The sequence below is a fragment of the Squalius cephalus genome (genome assembly GCF_949319135.1).
Source record: "Squalius cephalus genome assembly, chromosome: 20".
Classification (NCBI taxonomy): Eukaryota; Metazoa; Chordata; class Actinopteri; order Cypriniformes; family Leuciscidae; genus Squalius; species Squalius cephalus.
The window spans coordinates 34260678-34285309 of record NC_137141.1 but is presented as its reverse complement, the minus strand read 5'-3'; the positions used below and the strand labels follow the sequence as shown (position 1 = coordinate 34285309).

General features: G+C 36.7%; 1 protein-coding gene across 7 annotated transcripts in view; it reads left to right on the top strand.

Annotated features, from left to right (window-relative positions):
- LOC307147631 (inverted formin-2) overlaps positions 1-24015 on the top strand; it is a 38992-nt gene extending 14977 nt beyond the window's left edge. For 2 of the 7 annotated variants that reach the window (XM_079852514.1, XM_079852515.1), the window contains exons 4-23: positions 1182-1341; positions 2662-2695; positions 2795-2936; positions 3021-3153; positions 5485-6150; positions 7398-7543; positions 8415-8476; positions 8567-8669; positions 11140-11225; positions 11554-11654; positions 12671-12741; positions 13540-13647; positions 14832-14902; positions 15021-15141; positions 16758-16922; positions 16989-17091; positions 18216-18362; positions 20009-20800; positions 22062-22115; positions 23461-24015. In XM_079852514.1, the coding sequence (XP_079708640.1) occupies positions 1182-1341; positions 2662-2695; positions 2795-2936; positions 3021-3153; positions 5485-6150; positions 7398-7543; positions 8415-8476; positions 8567-8669; positions 11140-11225; positions 11554-11654; positions 12671-12741; positions 13540-13647; positions 14832-14902; positions 15021-15141; positions 16758-16922; positions 16989-17091; positions 18216-18362; positions 20009-20800; positions 22062-22114 (3264 nt within the window). In that variant the 3' untranslated portion in view covers position 22115; positions 23461-24015. The remainder of the gene's footprint in view (positions 1-1181; positions 1342-2661; positions 2696-2794; positions 2937-3020; positions 3154-5484; positions 6151-7397; positions 7544-8414; positions 8477-8566; positions 8670-11139; positions 11226-11553; positions 11655-12670; positions 12742-13539; positions 13648-14831; positions 14903-15020; positions 15142-16757; positions 16923-16988; positions 17092-18215; positions 18363-20008; positions 20801-22061; positions 22116-23460) is intronic. The other 5 variants (XM_079852518.1, XM_079852517.1, XM_079852516.1 and 2 more) reach the window with 5 other exon arrangements.
- Positions 24016-24632: the final 617 nt, after the last annotated feature.

The following is a 24632-nucleotide window of genomic DNA, read 5'->3' as shown; positions in this document are numbered from 1 at the left end:
GCATGCCTCCATCTTTCAGCAAAATGCTTTATGTTCAAATTAAGTTTTTAAAAGGGGGGTCTTTGATACCTCTTTTGAAAGCATGACATATGGCTGGTTGAAATTAAAATTTTAGCATTGTTGCTCACCTCATATGTGGTGGAAAAACAAGGCAATTTTCTTAAAATTTCTGATACAGCACATTAATACAGTATATTACAGACCTAAATGGACAACTTAAAAGGGGTTTTGATCTTTAGGTAAAAACTTTATTTTTTCATGGTAAGGATGACCTTTGCGTGGAATTGCCCTGTTTTGTTGTGTCTGGTGTTGACATGCGTCTCGGGTCGGCTGAGAGCGATGACATACAGCTCAAAAGTGTCTTCTGTGATGAGATTTCATTACTTAATATATCAGTGTGTGAGGAACAGTACAATGTGACTTTAAATACACTTCAGAATTAGCAAAAAAGTCATTTTTTGAGTCTTGTTTTCTGAAGTCTTGATGTATAAAACAAGAAAAAAATATCTGCCAGCGTTTCAGGCTCAGAAACATAATCTTATTGATTTTTCTGACCCCATTGGCAGATGCATGAACTCTTAAGATGGTAAATAAATATTTTTTTATACTTTTTTTTTTCTTCAGAAAACAAGACTTTCGTTAAGTAATTTTGCTTCTCCAGTAAAAATGTATCTTGATTTAAGAATGTTTAGATATTTGTGGGGTTTTTCACTTGAGAAGCAAAATGATGAAAAAATTATTAAAATGAAGTGAGTTTAAACTTAAAACAAGAAAAAATATCTACCAATGGGATCAGAAAAAAAGTAATTTAGTTTTTTATTCTGATTAAGTATATTTTTCTGACCGCATTGGAGGATATTTTTTCTTGTTTTAAGCACAAACTCACTATATTTTGATAATTTATCTTGTCATTTTGCTTCTCAACTAAATGTATCTTAATTTAAGAATGTTTAGATATTTGTGCTGGAAAACAAGACAAAAATATTCTCAGTAAGCACATATGTCTTTGCACCTTGTTGCATAATTTATTATTATTGTCCTTCAGAGGACTGGACTGATCTCAACACCAGGAGACATGGTCATCTGATGTTAGCTTTAGCAGAGGTTTAAAGTTAAGATCTCTAAATAAAGTGTGCATGTCATTAGCGGTGATGTGAGACAGCATTGTGTTTTTCTGACAGTCTGTGAAGATGCAGCAGTATCGATTCAGTGTGATTATGAATGAACTACAAGCCACTGATAACGTGCCCTACATGGTGACCCTTCTGAGCGTCATAAACGCCCTGATCTTCAGCACCGACGACCTGCGGCTAAGAGACAAGATGCGCAAGGAGTTTATCGGTACATTACACTAAATACTACAGACTATTCAGTATAAACTCTCTACAGTTCCCTACAAATGTTTAAAATAGACTGTGAGGCTTTTAATAACTGCATACTGCAGAACAAGTATGAGTAGTATAGGAGAATGCTATTTAGACACAGCCCTTTAACCCTAATATTACAGAATACTAGCATACTACTTACTGCAGTGTACTGAATATTTATTAAAAAATAGCTTGTGAAACTGCATGTAATGTGCATGCATGCATTCAGACAGTAGTATGCTACATTGTCACATTTCATTTAAGGTTAATTTAGAGTTAAATAAATGTTTTGTTTTTTTTTATCTAAATTGCAGTCGGATCACTTAACGAGTAAAGTGTGTTAAAATTGTTGTTGCTTATTGTATATTGTGCATTTCAACCAACTGAATAGGTGTTGGTGTGCAACCTATTGTGCACGATATACATAATGCATACTGCAAATATAATACGAGTAGTATAGAATATTGCTATTTATAACACAGCCCAATAACCCTAATATAATAGTGCATTGTACTGAATGCTGCCTCTTATTTATTAAAAATAGCATGTGAAACAGTTTGTAGTTTGCATGCATTCAGACAGTAGTATGCTACATTAATCATATTGCACATTTTGGGTGTGCAACCTATTGTGCATGTTATTGCATACTGCAAAACTATATGATTAGTATAGAAGAATGCTATTTAGAACCCACCCTATAACCCTAATATTATAGAATTTCTAGCATACTAACTGCACAGTGTACACTGAATGCTGCCTAAATGTCTTAAAAATAGCATGTGAAACAGCATGCATGCATTCAGACAGTAGTATGCTACATTTATTATATTGCATATTTTGGGTGTGCAAGTTATTGTGCACGGTATACATAACGCAAACTGCAAAAATAGTATGAGTAGTATAGAAGAATGCTTTTTAGAACACAGCCCTATACTACAGCCCTAATATTATAGAATACTAGCATACTACTTACTGCACAGTGTACACTGAATGCTGCCTGTTATTTATTTAAAAATAGCATGTGAAACAGCATGTAATATCCATGCATTCAGACAGTAGTATGCTACATTTATTATATTACCTATTGTGCACGATATACATATTGCATACTGCAAAATAGTATGCAGTAGCAAACAGAAGTGATCAAGCCTTAATTGTGTTCACCTGTATATTACACTAGCTCCGCCTCCTTTTTTGTGTGTTTTAACACAACTCAGGCCTGAGCTTTCCAACACACAGCTTTAGATGTTTGTGAGCATTATTTATGGATACTACATTTATTTTCGTTCACCAGGATTACAACTGCTTCACCTTCTGACAAAGCTCAGGTGAGTTTCATTTGAATTCATTTAAATGGAAATTAAACATAAAATAAAACTCATGTGGGATTGTTATAGCACAGTGCATGGTGTGTGTGTATGTTTTAGAGAAGAGGACGATGAAGACTTGATCATCCAGTGCGAGGCGTTTGAAGAGGCCATGGCTGAGGATGAGGACGAGCTCCTGAGGCTTTATGGCGGAATCGACATGAGCAACCATCAAGAAGTCTTCACATCTCTCTTTAATAAGGTGAGCACTGCGTTTTATGGTGATTCTCACTGGTTTCTATGGAAGCTACACCTGGATCAATAACGTGTGTGTGTGTGTGCGCAGGTGAGCAGTTTCCCGTCATCGCTTCAGCTGTTGTCTATAATACAAGCGCTGCTGCTTCTGGGTCCCGAGCGAGTCGATATCTGGCAGGCGCTGGAGTCGCTGGCGAACCGAGCCACACTGATCGCTCAGAGCTGTGAGTGTCCCATGACATGATGATCCTGTTAGGAAACTCTGACCTGTTGATTTAGTCCAGTCATTTTAAGCCAAAATGGGGGTCAACCTTGAACAAATTGCAACAGAAGCAAACTCAACTGATTTTGTATCCTCAATATGTCCTGAGTAAGGAAAAAACAGCCCAGAGGAATCCCATTAGGGGAAAGTTTCGAAAAAGACCCAAATATTCATGCGCCTATTCATTCTTTTTCTTATTCTTTTTGAGTTTGGCCTGTGAATTGTGTGCACAGCTTTATATGAGGCATGTCTCTAGGTTTGATCAGAAATGTCATTTATCTGTACAAATGATGTCTTGGGCTGTCGTCATCACAGCTTTTTAAACTAAGGGGAACTTGCTTGCTTATTTACATATACATTTACTTGTTTATTTACTTGTTTTATTTATTTTTAATTATATATTTATTTACATTTACTTGCTCCATTTACATTTAATATAATTAACTTTCTTATTTTCTTGCTTATTTATTTAAAGATTTACTTATTTACATATTAATTTACTTGCCTATTTACATATAAACGAAGTTATTTGCTCATTTTATTTACTTATACATACACTTGTTTATTTTTTTACTGGTATATTGACTTGCTAATTGTTTTAACTTGTTTATTTACTTGTTCAATTGCTTATTTACTTATTAAATTATTTGCTTATTTACTTGCGTTTTTATTTACTTATAGATTTACTTATCTGCATATTAATTTACTTATTAACTTTGTTTATTTACACATTATTTAAATAATTGCTTATTTGTTTACTTATTTACATTTACTTGATCATTTATTTACATATTAACTTGCACATTTATTTACTTATTTACATATACTTGTTTATTTGCTTATTTACTTATTTTATTCGTAGATTTACTTGTTTACATATTAATTTACTTGCTTGCTTATTTACTTGTTCATGTGCTTATTTTACATATAGATTTACTTATTTGAATATCTACTAGTGCAAAAAATGCCCGTGCAAAATCAGTTTTTCTGTGTGTTTTAGTAATTGTTGGTTTGGTGTGTGCTCATTGTTACAATTACACAGCAAAAGTTCAGTGACATTTTTATTTGTGCATGGTAAAAAGCACACAGTGAACTCCGAGAAAACGCTATGCTTGAGCAAACAGTTTGTGAATAGGCAACTACAAATGATGCCCGTGAAAGAGACTGTGAACGCATTGAATAGGATATGTTTAGTTGGTGAATAGCATAGGCTACTATTACACAGTAGCGATAGCGTTAAGCGCACCAGAATGAAATATAATATTCAGAAGTAAACAGCATAGCTGACTTACAGATTCAGTTAACATCCACAAATGAATAAGCACCTCGATTCAGGGAGCAGTGCAAAATGCCCGTGCAAAATCAGTTTTTGTGAGCTGATCGCCGTCAAAAAAGTTCAGGAGATATTTCTTGCGATGGCAATATGATCAAAAATAACTTTATATTGATTCAATGGATTAATTGCATTTTGAAAAAAAAAAAAAGTCATGAATTTATTGCATTTTTGGGGAAAAATAATCCGTTTTTATAATAAATCTTAAAAAATTCAAATCCAGATTTTGATTTTCAATGTTGTTATAACCTAAAGATGCTATGTGAAAGTTTGAAACAGAAAATAGTGGTTTTCACACATTTAGTGGTTATCTCACATTCGAGAGATATGCGAATAACACACAGACAGACAGACGGACGTTTCTGTAATTTATAGATAGATGGATTTATCACGTTCGGGAACCAAACTATAATATTCAGAAGTAAACAGTGTAGCTGACTGAGTGTTTATGTCAGAATGTTTATTTTTAAACCACAACCTTCTTGGGGCTTCTTTGACCGATACAACTCTCTAATGTCAGAATGTTTATTTTTAAACCACAACCTTCTAAAAATGATATATTTAACGATATATTTTGCATTTCTCATCCAAACAATGTCAAACTTGGCACTGCACTTACTCGTGCCCGTGGCGAGACACCTGTCGAGTTTGAAATCAATCGGACTAACGGTTCGAGAGATATGCGAGGAACAGACACACACACAGACAGACAGACAGACAGACAGACAGACAGACAGACGTTTCTGTAATTTATAGATAGATTAGTATATCTATACTTACATTATATATTTTCCATATTATATATTTACATATACATTTAGTTGATTATTTACTTGTTTACTTCATTTCCTCGTTTATGTATTCATTATTTATTTATTGTAAGTCTTTGTTGTGTTTTGTCTGGAGATTTGATATTGGCCAGTGATGTGCTGATGAGGTTTTCTTGTTCTCTCTGTTCAGCTGAGATGGATTCGTGTGAGAAGATTCTGCAGCGTCTCGTCTTCGCGAAGGAAGCGCCCAAAGGTTCTTCTGAAGTTAATGGTCACAAGAGGAAGAATCAAGCCGTTCAGACTGAGGCGAAGAACGAGAAACCGGAATGTTCTTGCAGATCAACCAACAACCAAGAACCACAGCGCACCCCCACAAAGACCTTATCTACTCCTCCACCATCACCTCCTCCACTCTCAGCAGTGCCTCTCAAAACAGGAGCTGGACCTCCACCACCTCCACCTTTACCAGGACTCGGGATGCTTCCAGCTCCACCTCCTCCACCACCACCACCTCCTTTACCAGGATCACGGATGCTTCCGCCTCCACCACCTCCTCTTCCAGGAATGGGTTCTGCTGGTCCTCCACCTCCTCCACCTTTACCTGGCATGGGTGCGCCTCCTCCACCGCCTCCTCTTCCAGGAATGGGTTCTGCAGGTCCACCACCGCCTCCTCCTCTGCCAGGAATGGGTGCACCGCCGCCTCCACCTCCTCCTCCTGGTATGAGCGACGTGATCGTGGCGAAGACGTTTAACCCGATTGGTCAATACTACAGCGCACCGGTGAAGAGCGGCCCTCACCCCTCCCTCAGGATGAAGAAACTCAACTGGCAGAAACTCAACTCCAGAGCGCTTACAGGTGAGACTCCACCAGCATGTCTGGGAGAAAACCCAACAGGTCTGGGTTTGACTGGAATGCATGAGCTAGCCAGACTTTTGATTATCAGTATAAAGTTTAAAGATCCAGTTTGCAGCTTATTTTGGCCAATAACAGCATATTTAGACAAGAATCAATAGACCTGTAAAGTGACTAACCACAGTTTGATGGGTTTTTAATGGGCTGTTTTTAGCCTGGCAAGCCAGACCTACATCAAGATGTTTGGTCTGGCAACTCACTATTGGCACGGCTCAATCCAAGGGGCGGGTTATACGGCTGTCTTTCAGATTCCCTCTGCACGCAATAGGATAGCGCTACAACCAACCAGAGCGTTTTCCCACCTAGTTGATAGATTAAACTTTTGCCGTATCTGGTCGGCAAAACTCCGAACACATCTTCCTTTTTTAAAGAATGACTTAAGTGCTGTTCTTTGTTCATCTCTCAAAGAAAAGCTTAACTCCAAGTCTTCCGCGGCCAAAAGCCGATTCGAAAGACCGCTGTTCGCCAGCAGCAGCAGCTCTTCTTTGTTTTCAAGTAGCAGGGAATACACACAGAACCGTCACCGTTTTCCAGCACAAAAGTCAATGGAGAGTTGCTAGACTACACTGGCTGCAAAATAAATTTTGCTGCTGCTAGGGTGCGTCTAGATTTCTAGGCTAGGCCGTTTTAGGAGCAGAATTAGTTTAGGAGTTAGTAATAATAATGGAGATTGATGTGACCGTAGTCAACACGGAAGAAATTAGCAGAAATATGTGTTTACATAATGCGTTTGTGTTCTGTGTATAATTATTTTGTATAGGCCTATATAAATACACACACATGCATGTATCATTAAGGAAAATGTTATTTATATATATATATATATATATATATATATATATATAAAATATATATATATATATGTATATATATATATATATATATAAAATATAGAATATATATAAAATATTTCATATATATAATATGCGCAAATATTTCATATATATATATATATATATATATATATATATATATATATATATATATATATATATAACACAAACTTTTATTTTGGATGCAATTAATCGCGATTAATTGTTTCACAGCATTAGTTTATTTACAATTTCTGTCTGTCCAAAAGTACTCTTTATTTCAGAGTTTACATTTCTGCTTATAGATGGTTATGGTATGCGGGACATCTGAAGCTAGTTTACACGTCTGAGAGCGTGTTTGTTTTTCGTTTTTCCAAGTAGACGGTCCTTCGATGTGGGCGTCCGTCCCGAATGACTCGCCCCTGGAGCCGAACTACAGCAGCATTGAGCAGCTCTTCTGTCTGCCAGTGGCTGAACCCAAAGACAAGAGCTCGAACGGCCCTGTCAAGAAGGAACCAAAAGAGGTTTGAAGTTTAATACAAATACATCTCGCCACTGAAGCCCCAATAGTAGAGCGCAGGTCATGAGTTCATTTCAGGGAATGCATGAACTGAGGGAAATATTTCAAAAGTCACTTTGGATAAAAACACCTGCCAAATGCATTCACTGGCAGTCAAATCTTTTAAATGTTTTTGAAAGTCTCTTCTGCTCACCAAGGCTGTGTTTATTTGATCAAAAATACAGTTAAAACAGTGAAATATTATTATAATGTAAATCAGATGTTTTCTATGTGAATATATAGTAAAGTGTAATTTATTCCTGTGATCAAAGCTGAATGTTCAGCATCATTGCTCCAGTCTTCAGTGTCACATGATCCTCCAGAAATCATTCTAATATGATGATTTGATGCTCAAGAAACATTTATGATTATCAGTGTTGAAAACGGTTCAGATTTTTGTGAAAATTAAACTGATACATTTTATTTTTTAGGATTCTTTGATAAATAGAAAGATCAAAAGAACAGCATTTATTTGAAATGGAATCTTTTGTAACATTTATAAATGTCTTTATTGTCACTTTTGATTGATTTAATGTGTCCTTGATAAAGAAGAGTATTGGATTTCTAACTTTCTTTCTTTCCCTAAATTTTTGAATGGTAGTGCATCACGTTTGTGACACTGAAGACTGGAGTAATGATGCTTTGATCACAGGAATAAATTACACTTTACAAGTTTGTGAATCCCAGTTTTAGATCGTTTCATCACTGATTCATTCACAATCAGAGCAGAAACATGAACTAAACAAAAGGGGTCAATTTTAATGTCATGAAAAATATTCATTGATTGATTTTTTTTTTTTTTTTTTTTTTTTTTTTTTTCTTCTCCTGTTTCTCAGATTTCCTTTATTGACGCCAAGAAGAATCTGAACCTGAATATATTTCTGAAGCAGTTTAAGTGGTAAGATCGGACTTTCTGACTCATCATTGGTGTGTGTTTCTAAGGTTATTGTGGCCTGATGTTTAAGATATTTGATTCCCTCCCAAACAGCTCTTATGAAGAGTTTGTGGCGATGCTGCAGAAAGGAGATTGTTCCAAATTTGACGTTGAGTCTTTGAAACAACTCGTGAAACTGCTTCCGGAAAAGCATGAGGTACTTCCCAATAAAATGCACAATCGAAATGACAGTTCACAAGTATTTCACATTCATAGACCTTGATGCGAATGAAAACAAGGCTCACAATCTATGTCTGTCTTTTTGTCCACTGGAAATGTTTAAAGTGCCCCTATTATGCTATTTTTAAGACTCCTAGTTTTGTTTTAAAGTCTCCTACAATAGTGCAAGTTGCATGAACCGCTAAGACTTGTCTTACGAGTTAGTCATTAAATCTTTTTCTTCAAGACTGTTCATAACTTTAAGTTAGTTACATAAATGCGTACACTGATACCGAACAGTAAGACTGATTACCCCAAACGAACTGCTAGTTGGTCATACTAGTTCTTAAGACACTGTCTTAACATAATGGCTATGTTTATGCAACTGACCCTCAGGTTCACATGCATCCAAGATCAAAAACAATTTAATTTTCATAATCTCTACTGCAGCATCAGCTCTTTTCTCTCAGTGTCGGAAACGCTTCGATCAAGGATTCAGTCTCTAAGCTCCGCCTCTCTGAGAGCTGCTCTACTGTGATTGGTCAGAAACCAAGCGCTCATTATCATATCTGAATCTCAGCTCTTGATCACAGTCAAACGAACAGTAACGATGGCGTGGGTTTTACCGTTTTTGGACTTGCTTTGTCAGCAGAAAACAGCGTCTTCTCGACATGAACAACAACAAACCAAACTCTTCCGGTCTCAGATACACTGCAGTGTTTGAGGGCGGAGCTAAGAGACGCTTCTTATTTATAGGAGACAACTCCATTTATCTTTGACCATTTACATTCACAAACAGCTTTTTTTCCACACTACATGAAGGTAATATCTAGGGCTGTCAAATTTAGTCGTTTAGTCGACTAATCGGTCGATGCCGTCTTGGTCGACTGACATTCTCATTGGTCGACCAGTTGCAAATATTATTTATTTTTTATTTTTTTTTATTTTTTTTTAACCAATAAATAAATTTTCATTGATTTTACTCCTTGATATTTATTCCTTTTATAAGCAGTTATATATTACTGTATTCTAAATATAATTAGCCTATGTTTTATCCCCAACTTTAAATGCAACTTTAAATTTTGTAACAGCCACAGTTTAGCGCACCACGTAGAACACTCGGGAACCGCACCTGTGGCTGGCTGCACTGCTGCTTCGCGCTCAGTAAGGAATATAGGTAGTTTTGCTGTATTCATTCAGTTAGAACGCTACTTGGCTTTAGTCGACAAAATGTCCAAGAAATCGAAATCTTTTGTCTGGCTGCATTTTACCAAAAAAGACGACAAGACTGTGGAGTGCAAGCTATGAGGATAGCTAAATAATGAGGAGAGATATCCACGACTTGCTCGGGCAGCCAAACGCGTGCTCTGCATCCCTGCAACCTCCACTCCTGCAGAGCGCATATTTTCCAAAGCAGGATTTAGCCTATTGTTAACAAGTCGAGGAGCTGTCTTTTACCCAAGAATGTGGACATGTTAGTGTTTTTGGCCCACAACATAAAAAAGGTGGACTAGGCCTACAGATCTGCAGATCTACCGCGCCGCGCTCTACGCCTCATTCGCGCCGCAGGAATTTTTTACGCGCGTCTTTGCATTGACTTAACATTGAAATCACTCGCATCTGAAGCGCTATTCGCGTCCGGTGTGAACGCACCATAAGTAGCCTTAACGGCTTTATTATGCTGACTCAATAGATCGTGTTTTCTTATGTTTTTGTTTTTATTTGTACACGACGCGTTTGAAAATAGCCTAAATAATGTAACAAAACGAAAATAAACCTATAGGCCTTCCTACTATACAGCCTATTATTATTAGGATTGTTTTTAAGGCTATTTGGGTTTTTTGTGTGTTTGTTTTAAAACGCCTAGATCGGCTGGACAAAAGTTAACCCATAGCTTTTGAAAGTAAAGAAGAATATACAGCCTGTATAAACGAGAGCTTTTGTTAGGATTTTTCATTATTTGGCAGTTTTAGCAGTTATATTTTTTTGTAGCGTGTGGTGTGGTCAGGTGCACGATTGTGACTATAGACCTATGACAGAGCTCCTCACTTTACAGTTAAAAAAAATCACTTAATTTTCAAAGAATTGTATTATTATTATAGTTTTATGTATTATTGATGTTTTTTCGTTGTTGTTTTATAAATACTCTATGACAATTGTTTAATAAATGTTCAATCAAAATGCAAAACATTGCGTCTTTTTTTTTTCTTTTCTTTTTTTTAGTCGACTAATCGTTGCGCAGGACAGGACTTTGGTCGATTAAGCATTTCTTTGGTTGACTACAGCCATAGTAATATCATAAAAACCATAATAGAGGCACTTTAATATATCTAATCATCAATTAACAGTACAACCCCCCTGAACTGTCCTTCTGAGCTTCATTTGCATAATTTACATATGCAGTCCACTCTGGTCATGGTTAGTTAAGTGTTTTGCATTTTTAACTTTTATTTCTTCTACTTCTCCAGATTGACAACTTAAAATCCTTTCAAGGAGACCCAGACAAACTGGCCAATGTGGACTGCTTTTACCTCTTATTGCTGGCTGTACCCTGGTAAAGATGCATGAAAATCACCACATGCTGAAGTGTTTCAAATTCACACTTCCAGTATTATGCATGAGGCAGTTGTTATTATGTTGGCTTGATTAATAAGCTTAGACAGGGTTTCTTTTTCTTCTGTGACTGAATTTAAACAGTATCTCCGACCCAGAGCTTTAAAGCCACAACCACGTCAAACTGAAGTTCTTTTCTAACTGTGTAGAAATTGTTTAAAACATGCTAGGAAGCTTATACCATTTTTAAACTTTCAGTCAAGGCTTTGTCAAGCAAATTTAAAAGTTTATTTCTGACTAACTTTAGTTTCTTTTTGTAACCGTCACAGTTACCAGCTGAGGATTGAGTGCATGTTACTGTGTGAGGAGACGCTGTCGGTGCTCGAAATCCTGAAGCCGAAGGTTGAGCTGGTGGAGGCGGCCTGTGAAAGTGAGTGTGTGTGTGAAAGATATGTTTAAAAAAATGATGTTATTTAAGCCAGCGCAAATACCTGTGTTTACATCCTGTTTTCGGTTGAAGTCCAAAGTAGTCGATTGCCGAGTTCACGCGCATAGGTTTAGTTACCTATGATCACGCGCGTGAACTCGGCAATCGACTACTTTGGACTTCAACCGAAAACAGGATGTAAACACAGGTATTTGCTCTGGCTTAAATAACATAATTTTTATACATTTCTTTCACATCTACTGCAGTCAGATTCACTCGTGTTCACTCAGAAGGAATCACTCACATTTTCTGTGCACTTGTAATGACACATCAAGGATGTTAAGAGGCTAAAAGCAGGTTTAAAACTTGCCCCATTGAAGTCAACAGGGTGCAAATTTTAAAAATAGAATAACTCGGTGTAGGCAACACCAATTTTTGTCGTTGTTCTCTGTATTGACAGCACTCCAAATGTACAAAAAAATGAGCTCAATGTTAAAATTGACCGGAGTTCTCCTTTAAGTAAATTAAGGCTCAAAAGACTATTAATATTCAGTAATATTATTGATTTGATTGCATCTTTGGATCAGATGAGAGCAGAAACTGAATTGATCTGAATGAGTGTTGTCATATGAAAGCTGCTTTACAGCGGAATTGAACTCGTTTCATAATTGATGAAATCTGCAACATTAACAGTTATCTTCCCGTTTATTAATGCGAAGCTGCTTTGACAATCTGTATTTTATAAAGCGCTTTATGAATGTTTGTCAATTCACCACATTTATTTCTAATTTTTTAAATGTCTAATACAACAGTCAAGGTGCAGTTTATATTAACATCTCGAGATCTGAAACATTCAGTGAGATCGTCATGCATCATATTTACACATGAGATGTTCATATTAAATGCTGCAATCATCAAATGCATTTGTTAATAAGTTTGTCACATTATTGTTCAATGTTTACAGTATTTCTAAGCGCACACAGGGTTAAAATGTGAAGTGTGTGTGTGTCGTCCCGCAGGTCTCAGGAAAAGTTCACTGCTGCCTAGTTTCTGCAAGCTCATCCTTGATGTTGGAAACTTCCTCAACTATGTAAGAAAAACGCCATTAAAGTGCCCTTGTGCTTTTTTGAATATCTTTTCATGTAGTGTGTAATAGCGCTGTTTGTGAATGTAAAAGCTCTGCATATTGAGTTATTGTCTCGTAAAAAGATCGATTCTGAACTGCCTGAATCTAATTAGCATAATGCCAGCCTCTGGTCTTGATTGGCTGAGCAGCGTCTCTTTGCCCCGCCCTCAAACACTGTAGTTTATCTGAGATTTTAAGAGTTTGGTTCGTGTTGTTCATGTCGAGAAGACGCTGTTTTCTGCTGTTAAAGCAAGTCCACTGATGAGATTGATACGGTAAAACCCACGCCATCGTTACTGTCCGTATCACTGTGATCAAGAGCTGAGATTCAGATGTGATAATGAGCGTTTGGTTTCTGACCAATCAGAGCAGAGCAGCTCTGAGAGAGGCGGAGCTTAGAGACTGAATCCTTGATGGAAGCGTTTCAGACACTGAGAACATGTTGTAGGGACTCCAAAACAAAACTAGGGAGTCTTAAAAATAGCATAATGGGGCACTTTACAGAGTTTTATGTTCATGGAATTTATTATTGCTCAGTTTAAATTAATCTTAAATTTGTACATTAAATCTGAAGGTCATGCATCAGTGATTGCCTGCTTCTGTAGCCTTTGATTGAAATGTAAACTTGGACTATGTTGTGTGTTTCGAGCAGCAGAGTCTGTGGCTGTAATGCCCTTGTCACCTTGGACACACCCTGTTTTCTGTATTTAGTGTCTTAGTTCCTCATTTTTGTGAATTATTTTTTTTTTCCCTTTTTGCCAGGGAAGTCACACAGGAAACGCTGAGGGATTCAAGATTAGTTCCCTGTTGAAACTCACTGAAACCAAAGCAAACAAGAGTCGCATCACCCTCTTGCATCACATCCTGGAGGTACAGCAGATATAAGACAAATTAGGTCTGTCCATTTAACACGTTAATTTAATTAATTAGTTGAAGCCTATAGAATACAGTTAGAATGAACTTATAAATTAAGATATCAGGGCAAAAATTAGTCTGGTATTTATATCATATGATAGAGCCTATAGTTACGGAGTATCACACGAGTGCTGTTTTCGTGCAAATGTGATGTTTATTTTACACAGCAGTTCAATAAATTTAATATGGTGTTATTTTAGACACAATATTGTCTGTTTTTGCTTAATTTTGTCTAGAAAAATATTACCTTTAAAGCCAGAGCAGCGCACAGCAATGTTTCTGAATCAATCCTCGTTTTGAGCGAATCAATCGTGTGAATCAATGACTCATTCAAAAAGACCCATTTACTTAATTCCTAAGCGAATCAGCCGTTTGAATGAATGAATGATTCAATGACGTACTCATTTAAATATTTACTGTGACCTACTGGCAGTTTTAGTTTATAGTATAATTTATAGTATCATTTCATAAAATAAAAAAAAATCATATTAAAAAAAACATTAAAGGTATAGTTTTAAATGAAAATTGTCGTCGTGGCTGTTGAAGCCTAAAAGTTAATGTGTAATAAATCAAATAAAACATTTCTTTCTAAAACTACTTTTTGTAATGTCTATTTTTTTTTCTTGTTTAACACTGACTTTAAATGATCTTTTGGGGTGTAATTTCTTACCCAAATTTGATGGCACATCTTGTAATTAGATAAAATAAAAAAAAATGGCTTGACAGCTGTAATATAAATAACAGTGATTGTCACAAGCGCAGTAATAATGTTCAGTTTGGTATTGGTTTATATTAGTGATTTTTAGTGTAAGTTCACCCAAAAATAATGTTTGAGTTTCTGTTCAAAGCCTGTATGCCCGTAGAAAGAGACCGGATGATTGTACTGTCAAGCTCCGAAAAAGACAAATCACCATAATCCGTTCCTATGACTCAAGATCTTTTTTTCCATGTGATTTGATCTTTGTGTGTGTCCTTGTTTGAGCTTGGCAGTATGAACTCTTTAATGAGGTCGGAATGACATGAGAGCAAAGTAAATTACCCTTATTTTGAGGTGAATTATTCCTGTTAAATGGCATCCTTTACTGCTTCTCCGCTCACACTGGGCTTTGTTGTGAATCTCTGCGTCTTGTGATTTCCAGGAAGCCGAGTTAAACCACCCAGAGCTGCTGAACCTTCCAGAAGACATCGAGGCCTGTGAGAAAGCGGCCGGGTAACACAACCGTTGTTCTCTGAGAGTGTGTGTGTGTGTCACGAGATCAGCGCCGTCATTTCAGTCTCAACTGCTGCTGTGTGTGTGTGTGTGTGTGTGTGTGTGTGTGTTCTTTCAGCGTAAATCTGGAGTCGATTCAAGCAGAAACAAATAATCTTCTAAAAAGACTAAAAGATGCAGGAAAAAAGGTGTCTTCATCAGTTGAGGACGTCAAGGAGCAGTTTTTAGGGGTTATTGAGGTAGAAACACTTACTTATTTTATATATATTACATATTACAGTTTATGTAATATATTAAATAAAATAGTATATATAAAATAGTCCCACTGCCGTTCATTTTATCCCTTAAAACTCATCTTTGGTAATCAAAATGACACATTTAAAGTCGCCCTGTGGTGAAAATCCAGCTTTTAATGTTGTTTATGTCTATGTGGTGTTTTTAATATACTTTAAGACAAACCATGTGTAAATTCATAAGTCGACAGCATTGCTGAGTATTTCCTCCTTAAAGGGGTGGTTTGGGATTTTTGACATCAGACCTCATTTTTAAGTCAGCCTGGTTGTTGTTCATCAGTGGAGACATTTTTTTTTTTTTTTAATTATCCAGTCCTTATATTTGGATAGTTAGCCGATGCTAGGCTAGCGCGAGTCAAATGGTATATGTTAGCCAGCCATTAAAAACCGTTTTACCCACTCCACAGTGCACCAAACGCAGATCAATTATAACACTAGACTATCGATGTATATGTCCGTTGAGAGAATAATGTTAGAAATCAAACTTACCTTTCATCTCAATGATCCCAAAGGAACTAGTTTCTCAGCAGCTGCGGAATTTTACTTTGCTCCGGTTAGTAATGCGGCAAAAAGTAAACACAGAACAGAAGCGCAGGTAAATACACTTGCGTCATGTGTGTACCGGCTCACTCGGTTGCCTAGGTAATCAATATCACTCCGCTGCTGCTGTAGACAAGGCTTATGATTACAGGGAACAAATTATAACTAATGCAATGTGATGAAAGGTAAGTTTGATTTCTAACATTATTCTCTCAACGGACATATACATCAATAGTCTAGTGTTATAATTGATTTGCGTTTGGTGCACTGTGGAGTGGGTAAAATGTTTTTTAATGGCTGGCTAACATATACCATTTGACTCGCGCTAGCCTAGCATCGGCTAACTATCCAAATATAAGGACTGGATAATTTTTTTTTTAAAATGTCTCCACTGATGAATAACAACCAGGCTGACTTAAAAATGAGGTCCGATGTCAAAAATCCCGAACCACCCCTTTAAAACTGCAGTGAACCAAAGACAGTCTCAAAAACACGCTTTGAAATCGCTGGTGTTTCTGACGTCACAAACTACCTTGTAACCAATCAGATCAACGTGTGATGGTCAACCAGTGGATCTCTGAGCTGAGTGAGTGAGTGGAGGCGGGGCTCATTTGCATATTCATAGAACCCGAAGGAGAAAAGCCCCGCCCACAAGTGACGGGATTGGCTAGATGTTTGTGACGTCAGAAACACCAGCGGTTTCAAAGCGTGTTTTTGAGACTGTCTTTGGTTCACTGCAGTTTTAAGGAGGAAATACTCAGCAATGCTGTCGACTTATGAACTTACACATGGTTTGTCTTATTAAAAACACTATAGACATATAAACAACATTAAAAAACACTTGATTTTCACCACAGGGGGACTTTAATAAATTAAAATATGAAATTGTGAATACTGTATATACTGCTTTATATTTTAATAGATTAAAATGTAATCTATTCAACAAATCATAAGTTGCTATTGTTTCTAACTATATGAATGTGCAGAGTCTGTCATCATGCTCTTTCCTGATGTCTCTGTAGAGGAACCTGGCGGCGTGTAAAGCTCTGGAGGAGCGCTTTACCAACATCAACAGCAGGAAAGGTGACCTGGCTCAGTATCTCTGTGAAGACGTGGTTCAGCTCTCGCTGGATGAACTCTTCAGCACCCTCAAGACCTTCCGCCAACTCTTCCTCAAAGCCTTAAAGGTCTGTGGCTTCAGTGGCTTGTTCATGAAATTACCTGAGCACCAATTAAACTGTTCCTTCCTGTAGGAAAACAAGATCCGTAAAGAACAAGCTGCCAAAGCCGAGAAAAGAAAGCAGCAGCTGGCGGAGGACGACTCCAAGAGACAGAAAGGGGAAGATGGGAAGATAAGTGAGTCGTTAATGTAATTAACCAAAGCATGTCCATTTATTGTGTTTGTATTATGTCGTGGCGTTCAGACCAGACATCATTTACTCTGCTGTGACGCTGTAGATTCAGTGTGGTGTTCAGTCTCAGCGGTGGAAGAATACAGGTGTTCAGGAACCGGTAATGGGACCAGATGTTATACATTCACTTCTAGTCTTTGCAACCCCCCAAAAAGCTAATAATTAATTGGCTTTTGTGGATACATATTTCCACCATGAAATAAAAAATAGAAAAAGGTAATTTATTTGTGACTTTCTCAGAGTTGTGAGAAAGACAAAAAATCCACTGTGAGAAAGTAGTCGGAAGTTTGAGATATAAAAATTACCTTTTTTTTTTTTTTTTTACAAAAATTTACTATGTGACGGAAACAAAAAAATGAATTGCGAGATGTAAACTCAGAATTCCAAGAGGGGGAAAAAAGGTCAGGATTGCGAGATGTAAACTTGCAATTCTAAGAAAAAAAAAAAGTCTGAATTGACCCTTCGCAGGGAGTTTGATTGACAGGCGATCTGACCAATCATAATCCATCCGCCATTTTTGTCCGACAAAGCGGTCAGGAGAGTTAACGTTAGTAGATTAACGTTGGAGGATTTGAACTTGAGAAACGGAGTGTACTGACGTCTTTCCGCGGTTAAAACAACATTCCTTCTGATGTTCATTCATTTTTATTAGATGCTATTAATGAACTAGAAGGATGAGATGATCGGTTCACGAGCGGCTTTAACTGAGCGATCTGTCACGACACATTAAAGAGACACAGAACGCTATTTATTGCTTACATTTCTTTTAAAAATGACCAAATTTGAGACTGTTTCATATTAAAAGTACCCTGGTGTGTCCTGTCTCAGTGTGTTGTCAGTGTCCTCTCTGCTCCGCGATGTGTTGTTCACTGCGTGAGAACATGGTGTGTGTGAGAGAGGCGTGGCTTGTCGGACATAGCAACAGTAACTAAAGGGGGCGGGGCTTCGCGAACGGTCAATTGAGTCATAATTCCTTTTTTATGTGTTTTTTTCTTTTGTTTTTGCTCTGTGGTGGAAACAAGCTTCCATATGTTCCCCCAACCATAACAAACGTGTTTCTGTCTGCAGTCAGGAGAGGGCCGGTGCCGCAGGACGACGGCTGCATCATCGATCATCTCCTGGCGGACATTCGAAAGGGTTTCCATCTGAGAAAGACCAGGTGCGAAACGGAAAGTGCCCCTTCTAGTGAAATGCATAGGGATACGGGACCGTCCGGTAAGAACACGATCCCGTCAGGCTCTCCACCGGCTCCAATGCAAAAGTCTCAAACGCATCTGTTCGTTCCTCTTCTGGCTTGTGCGCTGCTGTCTATAGTGAGTGGATTAAAGGGGAAGACTTGATCTTCTGAGTTTACTGAATGATGAAAACAGACTGTAACTTCAGCGCAGTCCAAAAAGAGTTTTAATTGAAACTAATAAAAGTTTCTGACATGATTACAACATCATGTGACCCCTTTAAAGTAGAAGCGTGTTTGCTTGTCCAGTCACTTATAGAGTCGGTGCGTGAGCAGAACGTTTAGACTTTTGGGATTCGAGCCAGATTCCTCACGTCAGTCGGCCAATCGGCTTTGCTGCTTCTCTTCGCTTCTGATTGGTGGTTTACAGCTGTCAATCACATGCCAGTGATAATAAATGCTTCATTGTTAACAAACATGCATGTAAATGAATGTAAAATACAAGCTGTAAACTGCAGAAGGGTAGTTGACATGTTTGGTTTTGTTTTTTCAACATTAAGTTTAGGTCAACGTGCATGTTTAAGGAAAAGTATTATATTTAAATCTTATTTATAAATGAATTCACCAATATTATTTTTTTTTATCAGTTTTTTTTAACGACATCGCTAATATGAATAAGTGCTTAAAAACCCTGCGGTTTTTCCATCAAAAATAAGTTCGGTGTAACATTTGAAAGTAAAGAAATTCAGTTGTACTTTTAAAAACATGTTTTTTTTTCTGAATTATTCATTTTTGTTGTCTTGTTTTTTGTGTGTGAAATATTACAATTGTAATATTTCATATTTTGTATTTCTTATTATTTTTTTACAGTAATATTGATACATAATCACAAACATTTTAAAGCAAAATCAAAAAGAAGTATTAATGTAATTTCTTTTAGGTTATTCCTTTTTTTTTTTTTTTTTTTTTTTTTTTTTTTCATAGGGCTGCATGATTAATCAAAATAGAACAAAATCGCAATATGGCTCCTTTAAAACCCTCAAAATAAGTTTAAAAATGGAGAAATTGACAAATATTTGTATTGGAATTTTACATTTAAGCATTATTCATATCATTCATACGGTTTTTTTTTCTTAAATACTTGATTTTTACAGCCAAATATTAGTTTTATTTATTTTGTATTTTTATTTACTATTATTATTATTATTATTATTATTATTATTATTATTATTTGTCATATTGCTAATCACAAACAAGTTCCGCAAGCCTGGTGCTTTTTTTTTTTTTTATTGCATTTTAAATCACAATTTTTACAAAAATCGTGATTAGATATATTTTATTTACCCAAATCATGCAGCCCTGCCCTTTCACCTTCACTAGTGCATCACCAGTCCTGCAGTGAGACACATCTGTGGACGTTCTACTATTCCATGTAGTCGCTCGATTTATATTCACAAAACTGTATGTGCAATAATTATTTTTTTAAAAACTGAGTACGTCCCACCGCAGGACACTGATGTCAACTACCCAAACACAAGCTGTACGCTGCATGTGAACGAAGTTATACTCTGCAGAAACAGTTTTGTATGTTTTTGTAAGCCGACCGAACACTGCTGTGCTTCATGCTGACGTCTCCATGCTCTAGTCCACACACTCTTGAACAAACCCATCTCTTCTTCTCCCGAAGCAGCAAGTGTCAGGTCTGTCGAAGAAGAAGCTGGATCGTCTGTGGTCAAAACCCTGGACTCGGCTCCAGAAGATCCGGGAAAAAGTGGCGGCACCAAACCCAGAGATGAAGCCTCTCCGCTGGGTGACGGTGAACCAGAGCGCCTTCCTTCAGACGTGAAGGAGCTTCAGTCACCCGAGAGCATCACTGCGATCAACTCCACAGTCCCTGATTCACCACTGAACCGCCTTCCTTCAGACGTGAAGGAGCTTCAGTCACCCGAGAGCATCACTGCGATCAACTCCACTGTCCCTGATTCACCACTGATCCGCCTTCCTTCAGACGTGAAGGAGCTTCAGTCACCCGAGAGCATCACTGCGATCAACTCCACTGTCCCTGATTCACCACTGAGCCTGTGTGAGAGCACCAGAACTGAGGACACACCAGCTCACGAACAAACCCCAGTACATCAGCCTGACGCTTCACCCAGCCTTACACATCCACAACTTCTGAACCATAATGCCAATAGCATCAGGTGTATGGATGATGATGATTCTGCACCAGTAAATGCAACTGACCCTTTAAACGCTCATCCTGACCCGAGAGGAAGCAGCGAATGCGATGAGAATAAAGACACATGTGTGGGCGACCCGCTTCAGTCGAGTAACGAGTCGTCGGGAAACGGTGTCGAGACTCATGATGATGTAGATGGGACACCACAAGCCCCGCCCACTCCTCCTGTAGGCCCCGCCCACCAGAAACCTGAAAATAAGAAACATTTCTTCCAAAGAAACAAAAAAAGCAGTAATGAAGGTAATCTATTTATGTGTGTAATAAAGCTCGTGTGTTTCAGCACTGCTGCTTGAAGATCAGTGTCCAATGTGTTTTTAAAACATTTGGTGTGCAAACACTGTAAATATTTTATTCATAAAGTAAATATTTACGGTTACTATTTATAATATTTAGTGCTGGGCAACGATTAATCGCTTCCAAAATAAAAGTTTGTGTTTACATAATATGTGTGTGTACTGTGTATAATTATTTTGTATATATAAGTACACACGCATGTATACATTTTAAAACATTTGTTATTTATAAATAAATATTTATTATATTTAGAAAATATAAATTATATGTATTTTTTTTGTATATGTAATTTGTTACACACACACACACGGAAATATTTCTTAAATATATGCGTGTGTGTATTTATATATACAAAATAATTATACACAGTACATGTATTATGTAAACACAATTTTATTTTGTATGCGATTAATCGTTGCCCAGCACTAATAATATTTTAATGTTTAACTTCAAGCTGCTGGGATATTTCTGGAAAATTCTGAAATTTTCCTGCCGTTCACAATCCCAGATATTTTACTAATTATTTGAATGTCATGAAAACATGTTCAGGTCACATTTCAGCCCAAGATCAAAAGAAAATGGCTATTTTCAAAAATAAAAATTTTTATGCATATTTTAATTATTTACAATCAGCATAAAGCACTACAAAATAGCATACTATATTGAAATATTTCAAAATACATTTAAATATTAATAAAAAAAAATTATTCATATTTGCTATATATAATGTATTATATATTTGTAGAATTGTGTAATTTTTATTTTTGTTCACTTTAAATTGTCAATATTTTTATTTAACGTAATACATTTTATATATTATAAATATATATGTAAATAGACCAAATTTTAAAAAAGCGAAAAATATATATAAATTTAATACATTTTAGAAATTTAAAAAAATTAAATAAAGATCCTCTCACCTAAATTGTCATTGCATAATGTCACAATGGAAAAACTTAATCATTGTTCTAAAAACGCTTTTGATTTTCGGCTGAAACGACTCTGGACATCATGTTTTTGAATTGTCATAAAAACAAGACAACCAATGACAATTCCTGAAACGAGTTTCATTACCGCTCGTTCTGGCTGAATGTGTGTGTTCTGCTTTATATAGTCAGATGTGTGTATCTGGCATTAGTGCTGTAGAGCCTCGAAGTGAATGTCAATCATTTCTTCAGCGTGTCTCTTTCTCTTTGACTCTCTGAAGTCGAGGGTAACAGAGGCAATGGACGCTCTAAAAAGGCTTGTGTGTTGCAGTAAGGTAGGAGAACTGAGCAGGACTTCTGCTCGAACCCGCCGAGTCGACCTCTAACCAGACCTCTCTACCGACCCGTCCTCCAGCTGTCATTAACATCTGTCTCGTGGGGTCTCTGTGTTCTCAGGGCTCGTCTTTCGCCCCTCAAATAAACTTTCTCTGGTTTGTCCTGGACAGAATCATTTGTTTGTCTTGTATAAATCAGTTTTTTTGTCTCATAACTGAATCCATTCCTTTGTGTTAACTAAGATCTCTATTAAAGTGGCTCTATGTAGAATCCAGAAACCCTTGTTTTTAGTGCCACCGGTGGCCGTTCAGGGAACTGCAGCAGCACTTTATTTTTTTATAGATATTTGCGTTCAAAAATTTGGAGTCTGTAAAATGTAATATTCCTGAAAGAGTCTCTTCTGCTCAACAAGGCGGCGTTTATTTGATCAAAAATACAGTAAAAACAGTGAAATATTGTAATGTAAAACTTCTGTTTTCTATGTGAATATATATAGTAGTGTATTTTATTCCTGTGATCAAAGCTGAATGTTCAGCATCATTACTCCAGTCTTCAGTGTCACATGATCCTCCAGAAATCACTCTAATATGATGATTTGATGATAAAGAAACATTTATAATTTTCAATGTTGAAAACAGTATTTTTGTGGAAACCGTCACACATTTTGTTTTTCAGGATTCTTTGATAAATATAAAGTCTAAAAGAACAGGATTTATTTGAAATAGAATCTTTTGTAACATTATAAATGTCACTTTTGATCAATTTGATGCATCTCTTAATTATCTCAGTGTATATGTGATTGGTTAAATATAGCAGTGTTCGAGTGTAAATCACAGCGAAATTGTTTGACTAACAGTAAATGATTGACAGAGTGTGAAGATTGACCGTTCTGCTCAGTTTATCTGTGACCTTTAACCCGACGTGTTTTAGGGTTTCCTAAATTCCTCTAATCGAGACTAAACTGGGGTTTTAATCTGTGAAGTGGGAAGGATAAGCAGAGCAAATAGTTTAGAAATGAGTCCAGATGTGCAAAAGATCATCAAATAGTGTGTAAAATAGAGATGTGATATTGAGTGTTTAAGAAGAGCTTGGACGTTGTTTTGCTGAATATCACACAAGTGACATGTATATGAAAACTGTTTTTGGAGTTTTACTAAAACAAACTCATTTATTTTTGGTTTCCATTTGTATTTCTGTATTAACCCCTTCAGTAAATGGACCATAATCACTCAATCCTTTTCTTAAGAGACCTTGATGCTATTAAAGTGTCTTTTGCTGATACATTGATTTAATGCTGATTTTCTCTGCATTTAAACTTGTTTTTATTTCCTCCACACATTTCAGGAAGCTCCAGGAAAAGGAGAACAAGAGGGAGAAGGAAGAATTGAGCGTGCTCCCGCCGTGATCCCGTTCTCCCGTCGGATCGGCTGGCTCCGGGGAACGGCGTACTTTAAAGGCCTGAAGTGTTTTTAAATGCTAAATCTTTAGATTTGACCAAACTATTTTAAATATTTGCTCACTAAGATGCATTTATGATACTCCCAAAAAACTTTGTTTACACACCAGATCATTTGGAGGAGAGAGAAAAAAAATGAACCCAGTGTTTCTGAAACCTTTAAGATGAATTGCTGTTCACTAAATATTGCTCTGAATGTATAACCTTTATATGTAATGAATATGTTTGGCATAAAGTATTAGTTCATTCTTATATCAATTCTAAAGTATTTCTGTAATAGGCTAATATATCTCCGCAGAAGTGATAAGATTGTATTTTGCGCTTGCAGTGGTTGAGCTGGACTATTTAGTATCTTTTGAGTGTGATTTTCATATTGATGTCAGGATGTATTTTCATGTATAAGGAGAAAATATCTAAATTATAAATAAAAATGTAAAATCGTTGTTTGAGGTTTGTTTATTGATTTGACACTCAAGCTCACATTTGTTGCCATTTGAAATGCATTCAAATTTAAATTAAAGATGTTATTTCGCCCTTGATCACACGCTTTAAAAGCCCCGCCCCCAAAGACATGTCAGCCAATCAAAACTCAGCAGGTAAGAACGCACAAAACAATTGAAAGTCAGATGGCGCTCTCTCAACTCTTCTCTTTCTGTTTACAGAATTACTACATATAGAATTTTCATTAGTTTACAAAAGTTTTATCATATCCCAGAAATGTCATATCGCAGTGAAGCTCCGCCTACTTCCCCGCCCACTCACCAAACACGTGATCGTCATTGTCTCACGATGAAACACCAAAACAAACAGATTTTCATCATCATGTAAATATCAATTTCAGTGATATCTGTCAGCACATGATGTGGTTGCTTGCATGAAACCAGCATTATCAGCTGATGTCCTATCACATGCTCAAGCTAAACTTAAAAGAAACCCATCAATAGTTCATTGTAGTGGCTTCGTAATGCAATAAAAGCACGTAGACTGCGCATGCGCTGTCTTTGGGCTCTGTGGATCAGATACGCGAATCCTCTTTGGGTTTCTTTTAAATATCTTATTA